The 14228-nt window shown below is 39.4% G+C and overlaps 2 protein-coding genes across 3 annotated transcripts in view; one reads left to right on the plus strand and one right to left on the minus strand.

Moving 5' to 3' along the window:
- Window positions 1–227: 227 nt before the first annotated feature.
- Window positions 228–12670, minus strand: ak9 (adenylate kinase 9). 2 transcript variants are annotated; one of them, XM_056404840.1, is made up of 36 exons: window positions 12416–12670; window positions 12166–12263; window positions 11832–11895; window positions 11694–11746; window positions 11496–11592; window positions 11184–11296; window positions 10906–11058; window positions 10545–10667; window positions 9993–10067; window positions 9654–9755; window positions 9353–9492; window positions 8936–9258; window positions 8693–8811; window positions 8340–8487; window positions 8129–8225; window positions 7963–8027; window positions 7802–7861; window positions 7469–7663; window positions 6751–6884; window positions 6366–6569; window positions 5998–6276; window positions 5735–5853; window positions 5234–5453; window positions 5059–5127; window positions 4740–4970; window positions 4349–4567; window positions 3946–4162; window positions 3650–3851; window positions 3365–3511; window positions 3029–3246; window positions 2559–2755; window positions 2169–2338; window positions 1382–1480; window positions 1131–1233; window positions 870–984; window positions 228–587 (listed from the first exon to the last, which is right to left on the minus strand). In XM_056404840.1, the coding sequence occupies exons 1-36, from the start codon at window positions 12441–12443 to the stop codon at window positions 379–381; spliced, it is 5205 nt and encodes a 1734-aa protein (XP_056260815.1). In that variant the 5' UTR covers window positions 12444–12670; the 3' UTR covers window positions 228–378. The 2 variants fall into 2 exon arrangements, with proteins under 2 accessions (XP_056260815.1, XP_056260814.1); XM_056404839.1 differs by having other exon boundaries at window positions 5735–5856.
- Window positions 12671–12837: 167 nt separating this feature from the next.
- fig4a (FIG4 phosphoinositide 5-phosphatase a) overlaps window positions 12838–14228 on the plus strand; it is a 47501-nt gene continuing 46110 nt past the window's right edge. The window contains exons 1-2 of the mRNA XM_056404844.1: window positions 12838–12996; window positions 13155–13266. Coding sequence (XP_056260819.1) covers window positions 13204–13266 — 63 coding nt within the window. The 5' untranslated portion in view covers window positions 12838–12996; window positions 13155–13203. The remainder of the gene's footprint in view (window positions 12997–13154; window positions 13267–14228) is intronic.

Here is a 14228-nt window from a genome sequence, read left to right on the forward strand (position 1 = left end):
CCTGACGTGCAGATGGCAGACACTGAAAACTGCAACAGAGCTACTGACTACTGTATATATATAATATTCAGTCCATCATATACTTCATAACTTGCTTGCATAATATATATTTCATTTTCATATAAAATGCAATGCATGAAAAGTAAAGTTCAGTGTTTACAAGAGTATATGGCCAAGCTACGAAGAAGCAAGATTCACCCAGGCAAAATCATTTTTTTTAGCCCTGATGACAATGAAGGATGCTTTATTACAGATAGCTCTCAATAAAATAAACTCTTAAAAGAGGTTACATTTAAAATATATTTCAAATTACTTTTTTGTCACACATGTCATCACAGCATACATACTGTGATTGTCAAAAGTGCAAAACAGGCACAGTTACAGCACACAGTTGGCTCTTGGCAAGACTTCCAAGGCCAGGAACCTGTTAAGTTTGAACTCAAAGTCAATGGGACGTTCACTGGGGGGCCTGTAGTTCCCTCTCATTGTTGAGCTCAGGTAGGGAATGAGCGCACAGTTCTCTTCAAACAAGGCCAGCTTTTTTTTGTACTTCTGGCGAGTGTAGTCTGTGCTCTTGTGGTTGAAAGCTGTAAAAATGTGAGCTTTCATTTATTACACAAATAAAAGAAATGATACATGTGGAAAAATGCAGTATCACAATTGAAAGATCTGGATTTTAAAAGTAACTGAAGCAAAAGTAAATAATTACTGGCAACAGAAAAATGTTTTTTTTATTAAAATTATTAATTTTGAAGAAAGGTTTTGCAAAAAACAAAACACAAACACGTATCTAAGAAAAGAGTACCTAACATCCTTCTAATTCAAATTCAGCAGTACACATATGTTTAATTTTCTTGAATTTTGTTTACCTTTCAGATAGAAGGCCACATACAGGAGTGCTGATCTTTGTATACAGAGGAAGGGATGCTTTGGTTTGAGACACCCAACAGCTGTCATGGCCTTGATGACTGCTACTGCCACACCCTAAAAAATACAGACTTCACTCAAAGCAGAGCAGATATCTCAGGGAAACACTTCAGAAATGCACTTATATCAAATGTTGATATTATAAAATCTATGCCGATGGGACTAATACTGCATTTTTTTAGGTGTGTTTGAGTGTGTTTGACCTGCTCCAAGTAACCCAACGTTGGGAGGGAGGTGAGGGCTACAGGCTCACAAAGAGGAGGAACTTTACTGGGCAGCCTCTGGTCCCAGTAGGTTTCAGGAGTCCTTGATAAATAATGTGTGAATATGAAGTTTTACTGAATAGACCAAAGTTCAGCGAAGCAACTTAATGTTGACTCATTATTCACTTATTATGTTCATTATTCTAGTAGCAGTAGAGTGGAGATTCGCATATGCAGAGATAGCACCAAACCTCAAAAACTTGTCCTGTTTCTGCTTTGTCTCAAAAATGTAGATCCGCTCTCTGTATTCCACAGCATATTCCTTTTTTCCTCGAACCAGGGCTTCATACCTGGGAACAAATAAGCCTTCCATGAATAGAAAGCTAACAAATATACTAAAGAGTTGAGGGCAGTAAGAAGAAATCTAACACTAATTAAGTTTTGTTAACATGTTTTGTTTGTGTTGGCATGTAGTGTTTTCTGAATGTATGATTTTAACTACTTTGTGTCATTATAATTCACATTAGGTTTACATTATGTGCTTGCAAAATGCAGTTTATGTAGAATCTTCAGTCTTGGACCAGGGACCCCTTATAAATTTATGAAGGTAAAATAACTTCTAACTGCTAAATGAGAACCTCTACGAAGCCATTAATAAATCAATGTCAATCATGTATCCAAACACATGCTGACTGATTTCAAACACCAGCTATGATATTTGTTTGAATTTGAGTTTGTTTCTATTAAAATAATCTATTAAAAGGCCTGTTTTGTTTAGTATATAGTACATATTGTGCCTAAAAATCATACATAAATCTCTTTGCACTGACTTGTTTTATTTTGGGTCCTAGACGTGTCTAAGAAAAGACATAAGAAACCGTGGCTTATTATCCATATTTCACAATTATCTATTTCTGTGGAGCTGGAACTTGAGGAGAAATTGCCAAAATAAAGAATCTAGTGGTGCACACATTGTTTTGTATTTAGACATATGTGAGATATGGTTAGAGTTAGACTTTATACGGGTGAATACTGTACCTTTGTTTTCCATCCAGGTAAGTAACGGGACAAAAGCCCTTCATCTCAACTTGCTGTGGGAACCTGTTCTTCACCTGAATCTCAGTTAGCTTTCTTGGGAGCAGGTGGGGCTCTGGGAGAGTGTTTGGGCAGCCAGGAGTCACAAATTGATCTGGAGTGGACAGGAACCTCTGTGGTTGAGAAAGCAATACATTCATTCAGATTCAGTCACAGTTAACATAAATGTTATCCTTTATAATCGCAGAGCATGATATAGACATAACAAAATCCCCCGAGTAATGACAGGAATCACACACAGAATTTAAAATATCTTAAAAGCAGACAACTTTCCACCTTCGAACATTTGATATCTGTGTGTTGTAAAGTGTCCTAAAGCTCCACTACACTGACCTTTAAATGGTTTTCGCCACACATCTTGTAATATTGTCCCCTGTACTCAGCTGAATGAATCAGAACTGAAATTTCTGAGCAGTCTCCCAGGTGGTGATGTAGAGCTAGGCAGACTGGGCAGTAATGGCCAAACTCTCCAAGCCGATGGTGCAGCTCCTTTGGTGTGATGCACAGCCTGTTGATGCAGGCTGACTGACCTGCAAAATTAAAAGGCATGTGGAAGAGAACCTATTGTTTGTCATCTTGACAGTGATCTAGATTTAAGTTTATTATTTACTCACTTTTTGTTTGACTTTTTAAATTAATTTATCTCTTTTTAAAAAACTTTTAATGTTTTATTTTGTTTATTTAATTGCCGCAGCTGCATTGTTATTTATTGCAAACTGCTATGCTATATATTTATTTGTTATCTTACTTCAGGTATAAAAAGCTCTGCTGAGCTGATACCTGGTTAAGTTTCTAATACTTACCGCTGCGTACCCTATCCAGGTAACTGTGGATGTATCTCATGCTGATACTGACTTCTTTTATAATACTGTTCCAGATCCACCATTTGCTCTTCAAGCCATCAAGCAGAATCCAGTTCTGATATTGTTTCTGGAAGTGTTTCTTCACCAGCTCCACCCCCTGCTTGTAACATGAGTTACGAATGTGGAGGATCTCAGAGCTGTCATGCATCAGGTGAGGCCTATAATGAGAGGAAGACACATTTTTATTACATTCACTTTGAAGGCTTGTGATTTTGAAAATACACACGATTTCTGTGTATTTATTATTCCTTTTGTTGTGTGTAAGTGTTGTCTCACTTGTTGGACTTTATCTTGTCCTCAAGGCCTCTCTTCAGCACCTCCACTGTGTCCAGCTCAAGCTCAGCGACTATCATGGGGATGATGCTCCGAGAACTCATGAGCTCTGCCTGCTTAAGTGTCATCGGAAAGCCATCCAACACGTACCTGGAAAAAACATCCTCAAGTCTATGCAGGATTCATGACAGTCATAACATGGTACATAGCAGTGATGTTACTAAGGTAACAGTTAGGACCTTTTCAGGCCTTGAGTTTTAATAAACAAAAGAATGGAACCTGTCTTACCCTTGAGTGCTGCAGACCGAGCTCATGAGCGCCACCTCCAGACACTGAATGGCCAGTTCATCGGGTACAACAAGGCCCTGGGAGAGGTGCTTTTTCATCTGGACAGACAGATCAGTGTGCTCCTGAGTGTTGAGCACCATACGCATAACACTGCCAATGGACAGCTGTACCAAGCCATATTTTTGAGCAAACATTTTTGCCACTGGAGAGATGGAGAGAAGACCAAAAATTAAGAAAAAAAGGAAAGGGATATGTAAATGAGAAAGTGGAAACTTTGCAACTGCTGTGAGTCTTACCAGCCGTTTTACCAGATTTGGGTGGTCCAAGGACGGCCATCTTAACAGGGAGGGATGGGGTGGGCTTGGACTGCCTAAGGTACTTTAAAGGGTTGACCATAAATGTGTTGCGGTTCTCCTTAGATGCAAAGAAGTAGATATACTGATGGAAGATCAGGGGATATGTGGTATTGAGAGGCCACTGCAGGGGCTGGATTAAGTCTCTCTCCTTGTATTGCTGTAGAGGGGGTTGTGTGTAGATAGACAACATGTTACAATACATTACACTATGTAAAGGAAATTTGAGATTTCTGCTGAGAAACTAGGTGTACTTTTATCTGAAATAACTTCTGGAACTTTTATACATGACAAAAATCACAGACTCATCCCACTGATGATGGGGCCATTCTGGGATTATAAATACCTTGATGGGATCCCAGCAGCCAAAGGCACTGTGTAACTTGTAAGTGGAGAGCAGCAACCTCTGTGCCAGGCTGTATGAGATGGGTTGACATTTTTGGAAGAGTGACTCCCTGTTAGTCAGCAGAGGCTGCATTTTCCTGAGCAGCTGCTGCCGGACGATTTGAAGCTTGCGAGATGCACTGATTGAGACATTGGGTATGTTTTGCTCACTCAACAGCTCCTGATTATAGAAAAACACAAAGCACAATATATGAGGGTAAGTAAAGTACAACTTCTTTACAGTGTAGTTTGTCCTTAACATGAAACAATAGCAGAAATGGTAAGGGTGTGGAAACCATATCGTTGTTTGGCTAGTTAAGTGCCATCATGGGTTTGTGTGGTTGTCTTTGTACCGTTATAGTAACAAGGTTGTTTTCATCTGTCACAAATCGCTCTTCTATCTCCACTTCGAGCCTCTCATCAGCAGCTTCCTCAGTCTCCTCGTTCTCTTTGTCTTCGTTATCCTCTTCTGAGGGAAACTCCTCCTCCAGCAAGGCCTCTATCTCATCCTCTATGTTGTCTGCAGCTTTTTCCTCCTCTTCTTCCTCCTCATCGTCCTCCTCCTCAGCCTCTTGATACCTAAACTACTCGATTAGGGGATAAAGATTAGATGGAGCGGTTAATTAGTGAAGGAGAGGGAATGACTGTTGTGGTTATGATGAGATCGCTTACCTTTGTTTTGGCTGCCGTAGCACCTTTCTCTGCCATGAGCTCAGCCCTTCTCTTGACAATGTTCTCCTCCTGTACCGATGACATCAAAGTTATTGTGTTAGATATTTACACAAGACAATATAATAAATGCTTCATAATAAAGTTGGCAGAAAAATACTATTACCAACTTGCTTACCCGGTTTTTCTTATGCAGATCGCGAAGTAGGTTCAGCTGTGCTTCACGGTGGTTACGACGCTCACGCCACTTCTCCAGGTATGTCGGCAACAGACGTTTCTGAACATCACTGACATCTACCGATATGATTACCACAATGTCAGGGAAAAGCTGTTGCTGAAACATGTACTGCACCTCATCAGGATGATGGGGGAAGCCCTCCAAAATAAAACCTGTGGACCTGCAAGAAAGAGATAGAATTTTAAGGTCAGCAAATAGTTTGTGCTGTCAGGTATTCACACAAAAAAACATAAACACACACCATAACTACGTAAAAACATTGCACATAAATATACAGAAAATGCATATATAATGAATACAGGTGATGTATATGTAAAAGTTAAGGTAACTTAGCATAAACCTAATAGCTTCATATTTAGCACATAGATATAAGGGTGGTACCAATCTTCTCATCTAACTCATTAAGACAGCAAATGTTGTTTTGTGCGTGTGTACAGCTACATGTATGGTTCTTGTCTCCAGTATGGTGCAATAACCATGTCCAGAATCTGTGGAGTCAGAGGTTCTCCATCAGAGAGGTAGGCTTTGATGGCCATTTCCTCATCAGTCAGTACCACTTCCTGCTGTAAACACACAAAAGCAAATACACAATAATCCAGACTCAGAAGATATCATAATTCATCAACTCTGGTTCTAACGAGAAAGTGATCTGAGGCATCATAATATTGGAAATCTTGCTAGAGATACAGTTTATTGAGGCTGACCTCCATGTCATTCATATTGGCAGAGGTATCTTCCATCTCCTCCTCTTCGCCCTCCCCCCTGGCTTCTTGTATCAGGGCCTCCAAGTCCTCAGGAGACTCCTCTTGAGACTCTTCCTCATCAGTATGAGGCACTCGCTTCTTTGTCTTGGCCATGATGAGCATTTGGAGCTGCTCCCTGAACTGAATATGGAAGAGACCAAGCTGCTGGGCGAGCCACTCACCATTAGAGGTCTTGCCTGACCCACGGGGGCCAAGCAAAAAGACTCGCAGGGCAGGAGGCTTAGATAGAAGAGGATAAGATATTGTGAGAATTTTTTTTTTTTAAATTTATTTTACTATTTTCTATCTTGTCTCATGTCAGCTTGTACCTTGAGAGGCTCAGTCTTTGCAACAAATTGTACAGGATTTTGAACGAAGGCGTCTCTTGCTTCTGGGCTGGAGAAGTAGAAGGTCTTCTCGCGGTACTTGGCTGCAATTTCCTCCGTACAGGGCAACAGGACGTTTTGATTTTTTAAGGCCACAGGGCAGAAATGATGAGTATCACCTAATAATCTCTTGGCTGTTGTGTCCCCCTGGTTTCATTGAGAGGGAAGAGATCCCGTTTAAGGTTTGTTTATATTATAAACATCTGTCAACAAAACAGTAAAACAGCCCTGTATCTTCAGTCCCTTCACTTATAAACCCGTAGCATATAAATTCAGATAAAGTCACTTATTGGGGCTTTAAAATGAAAAGAACTCTCAGTTTACTGACTTCATCCTCCTCTGCTGCATCATTATCACTGTTGCCTTCCTCTGCTCTCTCAAGCTCTGCTAGGGCCTCCAAATCCTCTGCCTCCTCGTCCAGATCCAACGCTGACAGCTCCCAGGGCACATACTTGAAGGGCTCTGTAGCGGACACAGCAGCATAGTTGGCACATCATCAAAGAGGTGATGGTAGGGACATTCTGTTTTCTGTCGAACAAAGGACCTACCTCAGCTCTCTATCCCACTAAAACTATCACACAGACATGAAACAGAGACAAAATGGTCTAGTACTCCCAGGACAAGGCTGATTTATGACAAAGGACTAAAAGAATAAAAAAAAAAACCAAATGGACGCAAAGAAAATTGTAGGACTAACAATCTAAAATCTCCACAGAACCAAAATAAGTTCACTCTACAAAACCTTAAAACCTAATCTCTAACTGATATTGACTATTTGCTTCCCCAAGAGAGTAACATAAGAAAAATCTTAATTATCACCAAGGCATCAACTCCACTCTCTGCCTTTGCATTCTCCTTGTCTTTCTTTTCCCCTCCCACTTAAAAGGCCTATCAAAAATAATGCTGCATACCAACAGTCTTGGAAACTAGTATTCTTCCCTTTTTTTAAAAAAATGTATACATTTAATTACTGTATATTTTCATAAACTGAAAGACATGAGGTGTGTGTAACAAAAATGAAAGACCGCGATTGAGGTTACACTCACTCTCCATCTGAAAGATCATCTCTTGAAGCAAATCCTCAGGGCTTTTGCCATCAATCTCCAGTACTGAGCAGGTAACATTTAGAGCTGACTGCATTTGTTCCCATTCAGACACAAACTGTTGCAGTTGCAGTTTATAGTCATTCATCTCTGGGCCATCTGGATAACCCAACTCCCAATGACCAGGTAGTATTACAGCTTGAGCAAACAGAGGGAGAAGGAGGGGAAGAGTGAGAATAGAAGTTTGTAAATACTGAGAGATGAATCAGAATTTGTGTTTATTAAATTTCATTTAAATTTTCATTTATTAAATTTCATTTAATAAAAATGTCTCACCTTCCTTTTTGATTATGTCAGGACGTACAGGCCTGGTGGTTTCAGATTGCTTAGAATTTTCTGCATAGAAAAAGAATGCAACAAAAATAATGCTGATTTCACTTTACAGGCTCATGGAGGGTATGGGAATTTAAGCTGCTTCATAGACAGATAATACATACCATCAGTTTCCTCATCTACTGTTTCTAGATTTGAAAGCACCTCTGATTCTTGCTCCTTTTGGTTTCTAATGAGAGAAATGAAGCAGAAAAAGAACTGATGCGTGAACAATCCTGCTCTGATATAACAAACCGCAAAATGTCACCGCATCATTTTATCTTCACTTACGGGACCTGTTTCTCCTTCTCAGACTGTTCGTCCTGCAACCTCCTCCTTACTGCTTTGTCCACGCTCTCCTTGTTCATCTCATACAATCTCTTCAAAACTGTTCACATTGAACAACACATTGAAGTGCGGTGATGCATGAACAATGACACAAGTCTATATATTTAAATAAAACAACAACTTGTTTGTGATGCTTTGTTTCTGTGTCTCCTACCTTGATTTCCACCACTGTCTTTGAGACAAAAGAGGATGTCTGGCAGGATTTCACCTTGCTGTAAGGCATCCATTTGGGAGAAGTTCATGGGAAAGTTGTCAAGCACCCAGCCAGTACTGACGTCTGCATCTGTGTCTGTCTCTTCCATCTGTAACATCAACCTTATTAACATCAAATAGCAACATTTATGTTTAATATAGTCAATGTAATCTTACAAATAAATTCAATCTATTAAAACATTCTAACAATAGTCTCAAATCCTGGGTATCCTGGATCTTAATGTCTACATAAAAAAATTTTAAGATTAAAAAGTTTGTGTAAATGCAGCTGCCATGTTTAGATGTTTGACATACCTCTTTTATACAGTTGGCCAGTGCCTCAGCATACAGGCCAAGGGGAGATGTGCTCAGTTTTTTGGCTTCCTCCATTGCATTAAGCACCATGACCTTCACCTCTGGATGATCCTCTGTCACTGAGATAGAAGACATTAACACAAAAACTCTGACATTTAATACTAAATGCCCAGTTTGTAACAATCTAGCATCATTAGACCACTCTATGACAGTATAAAAATAAAGACTGTAAAAGATCCTTGCCTGAACTCTGTCCACTATCCTGCTCCATGTTCATCTTGATTTTGTCTATAGCGACCTGTGTAGTCTCCTCTTTGAATTTGTCAAGCCTCTCCTGTTCAACCTTGGCCAGAACTGGCTGCACCAGTTCCTCCATGTCAAGCACTGATGTGTTGTAGTGCTGGGATAGAAGCTTACATAGGGTGCTCTTTCCTGCTTGAGGGGGCCCAATGATGGAAACCCGACAAGGGGGCCTGGGCATTGGAGGAAGTAAATACCGCCTGGGGTTTTTGACAAACTTCTGGCAGGCCTCTTGAGATGAGAGGATGTACAGTTTGTCCTGGAAGCTATATTGGGGTTGACATGAGAGTTGGCTGACAGTATTGCAAAGTCTCACTGTAAACTTTCTTCACAAGGCCACAGCCTATAAAAAGCACCCACCCTACAGAATATTCAGGCTTGCCAGGAATGATCTTGCCCTCCTTCAGAGCAACAGGACAGGTTCGGCCCCAGCGGCTCCTTCTCCACCTAAAGCCAGGGGCCACTTCCCTGGAAGACGACATAATTCTCAGCAGGTCCTCCTGGAAAAGAGATGAACTCAGGATTGAACTACTTCTAGTTAAATGAGAATCACATGTGTGTTTATTGTTCAAAGTTGTTTGAAATACTGGTGGTTTCAAAGCATTTACATAACTGACTGTGTTTTGATGAAAAAAAAAAAATATGATCATTAATGTCAGACCGTGTCAACATCTTCTGGCAATTCTTCGTCATCAGCCTGGCGGAGGAGTATGGGAATGGAGACACGCTTTATTGCCATGGATCCAAGACGGGACATTACAGACTACAGACAAAACAATTACCATCAATCCAGTGAATACATGCACATTTATGCTCACACACATGCTTCACCCATTTAAGCCAGAACAAGACTAATATTGGCTACTAATTAAAAACTTATTATGGTGACAAAATCAATTCAACAGAATATGATATGCAAAATTTTGTTACTTATTATATAGTTTGTGATATTGTAGCATGTGTTTGCTAAAGACGGTTAATTCATCCTTAGTGTTTTTACCAAGTGTAGCTGTTCAGGTGTGTTGTTTCCATCCAGCTCCAACAAGTAGATGGGGTTGTGGGCTGTCATGTAGTCCTGAAAAAAAAAAAAAGGTAACTAAAAGTTTTAGTGTGAGTTTTAAAAAGAATATTTTTGTCAGTAGGGCAATTCATTTAAACCCTGGTCTGATTTTATTATTATTAGAACAGAAAATTACAGTAAACTTGGTTTGTGACAAAAGACCTTTGGATTAAGCAGTATTAAGCATCTTTGCATCAGTGGTAATATTTCAGATGATGCAACAGTTCGGATTATGAAAAAACAGGAAATGGTGATACATCTCTACGCTGGATAGTAAATTCTTTTTAATATCTCAGAGACACTGGGTCCATTTTCACCAAACATAGAGGGATGATACATATCATCACTCTGATTTGGCATTTGAAAAATAATGCTGACTTCCTAGATTTTGAGTCAATATCTCTGACAGCACTGATGACTGACGAGTAGTTTATTTAACTTCTTAATTCATTTGTGAGCCACTCAGAGGTTGTGCTGTCCCAGGTAACTCACCTCCAGTGGTCTGAGCATGGTATCCTTGTACATGTTGATTCTGATAAAAGCATTTCTGTCCAGATTCTCTGGTATCCACACCATCTGATAAATAATATCCTTCTGGAGTTCCTCTTCAACAGCCTACAGACAAAACAAATCCTACAAGTATGATAGAAAATCATGGCTTGACAGCTGTCTTGTTTAAGGTTTAAAGTTTATAGGTGTGATAAGCTTGATTAAAATGAAAAAGAGTCATCTAAAATGTGCAAAACCCAAATGTTTCCAAATGATACAACAGAATTGGAAATTAAGAATATTTATATATTCATTACTGGAATACAATCACAACCAAATGACTCTAAAGACAGGAAAGGTATACCTTCTCCTCTTCATCCTCCACTTCCTCATCCTTGTTCTCTTTCGTGTCGATGTACACCTCATCACGCCTCCACTGGTCCCTGTTGTACAGCTGCCCTGTCTCTGGATACTGTTTCAAACCTGACAGCCTCTGGGCCAGGTCCTTGTCTGCACACTAGTGGAAGATGAGGGTGCTACGTTCATAATTAAACCAATGACACACTGACACATTTCATTCAAAAAAACAGATATTGCTAATTTGAGCTGTAAATATAGCTATAAATATGATGTGATGTTAACCTTGATATTAATGATGAAATCAGGTGTTAGCTTGAGGTTTTTGATCAGTTCAATCTGCTCATGAATCTTCAGACACTCTTCCGACATGAATGGCAGGCAGCTCAGCACATAGCCTGTATTACAACACATTGATTAATCAAATACAAGCAGTGGCAGAGCTCCAATACTGCTGTTTTGAAGGACATCTTGCTGTTGGTGGTCATAGTACACATCAATTTTTTTTTTAAGTTAACCACATTCTACAAACAACATTTGGAAAGCCAGAGGTTTATTTGCATGCCTGCTTAAATACATCCTGAGTACATGATTTACCATAGTGTTCCACATCTGGTGAGTTAAGCCTGGCAAGAATCAGCTCCAGCACATTGTCCTCTGGTATACTTTTCCCCTCAGATAAGATATTTAGGAGCTAAAATGGTCAGACATGCAAATTAGAGGCTAGAGACATATGACGCACAAAAGGAACAATTAACCGTCCTGTACCATGATACAGAATAGGATATCACTCACCTCTATGCCTTGCTTTGTTTTATTTTTTATGTGTGTGTTGAGCAGATCTGTATCTGAAATTTTGTAAAAGCAGACAGGAAATATCACATGATGTGCATAGACATTATGTTGGTATGAAGAGGAAATAAAAGTCCTTACCATCAATCAAGATACATTTCCAAGACTGTGCAATTTTTTTGGCCAAGGTGGATTTGCCAACACCCTGTCACATAAAATGCCACACAATTGAAATTGAGTCATTAAGTCACATGACATGAAAGGTGTTAGAAAAAACATTTCCGGTGTTCGGTGTGTCATGGTTCAATTATGAGGACTGGTGACAGCAAACTCCAGGATGTGGTTGAGGAGTGGATACTGAGACTTACACTGCACCCAGCAATGTTCACACGTTCTTATCGCCAAAACATGACTTCATTTGTTTCTAAATCTCCAGTATAATATTAAATTAAAAGGGTGAAAAAAGGTAAATTACCGGTCTTCCAACTATGATGAAGCAGGTGGGTTTGGCAAAAAGGTTCTCTCTCTCAGCTTCATCTTCTATTAGGTTGTCCACTAAACGGTCCATATGAGCTTATTAAATATCAGTAGACAGGTAGAATTAAAAGTCAGACATAAAACAAACTGTCAGTTGTAACTTATCTTACGACCTAAGGTTTAAGTGCCGATAAAAAAGATATTAAGGTACAGTAACTGCTGTTATATTTCAGTAGAAGTTTATTTACCGTTACTTTGGGGCATTCCGTCATCCATTTTTACCAGTTTAAACTTTTATCATCGCTTGTTAACAAGTACTAAGCTTTATATAACCCCTTGTTATCCAGGGTCAACAGTCACCAAGCACGATTACCATAGCAACTAACAAACAAAAGTGAGGGAGGGGAGGCTTTCCATATTGTAGCTAGTTAAAGCTTGCTACTTTAAGTTTGCCGCGTTAAGAAATGTGTGTGTATTCCTAGTTGTACACAATAATTAACGCGTATAGTTGTTATCTATGTATGAATAGACAAAAAGTCAAGGAGGAGGACCCTCAATTTTTTAATCGCATTTTCGTTTTTTCGAACTTTTTGGCTCTGCGAAGCACCGTATCAGCTGACGTGAGATAACAAGTCATACATGAGTCACCTGACTAAAACAAATTAATGTTGCATGTTCCTGAGTGCAGGCCGAAAATACTTTGGCGGCTTACAGACATATTTAATTTATTGAAAACGTTCAAAGTTGTTGTTTTGACTGCCAGAGAAGATGCATACTATCATCACTGGAGAGGATTTGTGGCTAACACAGCTAGCTAGCTAAATTATTGGTGAGTAACGTTAGCTAGGAAATGCTGAGGGACAAAAATAAAAAGATGCACATACCGTAGCTATAAGTATCAACGTTGATTACGGTATGTGCAACACTTGTAGTGTTTTATGATGTAGTGTAATGGACTTACATATTGTGTTTACATTCACTCCGCAGCTCTTGTGTTGTCTCTTCTGGATTGTGACTGGAGAAAATAGAAATAAAGATGCCTCAGTCAGCGGCTATCATCAGTGGGATCCAGAGGATGGTTCTGTATGAAACCAGAGCTGTACGTTTGACATAATCTTTTTGCTGTCATTATCACTGTCTCATCATGATTCCCAAAACGTCTGGTCAGTCTCTGTATGAGTTCCACTTTGTAGGGTACAAGTAGGGTACTTATGCCGAATTGCATTTTGGTTGCCCTGATACGTACCAGTAAGTATTAGTACATAGAGCAATGTACTGATTACAGCAATATAATGTTTATTTTTTACACTTCTTTGAGACAAAGAATAGTAGATTCAGTATGCCTGCTGCCTATCAGCAGCAACCTGCTTGATTTTCATACAGTTCCCCGTATTTGCATTTTGGAAATGCAAAATGGAGCTAGGAACTACTCAGCTCTAATGGGAGTGCCTTATAAAGACACTGTGGCACAAGTATTTACTCAGGACATTCAGAACAAATTATCCCAGACATTTTGGGTATTCAATCTGATATAATTCACAGGTTCTTGTCAGACATTAAAAAAAGTTAATGTATGTAAACATGAGGGTGGAAAAGGATGGAGAGCTCCTGTAGGATTGCACATGCCCGTCAGCAAACACTAGATGGCAGCAAAAGAGTGTTTGTGATGACTTGCTGCTCCAAGTATAGCCCAGTCTACTTTGATTTACCATGAACCATTTTAAGTCAATTACAGGGAATACAGTTGTCTAGACAGTCAGAATAATTACTTTTACTTCTAGGGTGGATTAGGTTTCTATACATTGAGTATGAATATGTGCACTTGAAAGGCAAGTTATTGTGCATCCCTCTTTCCTACTTAACTAATAGTGTGTTGCTTTGTTTTTCCAATGCATTTTAAAAAATGTTGTCAACAACCAAACGTACACCGGTGTTAAAAGGAAAGTGTGATTACTGTCCATCATGACTAGTCACAAACATTTAGAAAAAAAGCAGGAAAACATTTGTCACAGTTGAGTTATCACAATTTCTTATTGAACCCCTTTCAGCCCACTTGGATAA

The sequence above is a fragment of the Seriola aureovittata genome, chromosome 19 (genome assembly GCF_021018895.1).
Source record: "Seriola aureovittata isolate HTS-2021-v1 ecotype China chromosome 19, ASM2101889v1, whole genome shotgun sequence".
Classification (NCBI taxonomy): domain Eukaryota; kingdom Metazoa; phylum Chordata; class Actinopteri; order Carangiformes; family Carangidae; genus Seriola; species Seriola aureovittata.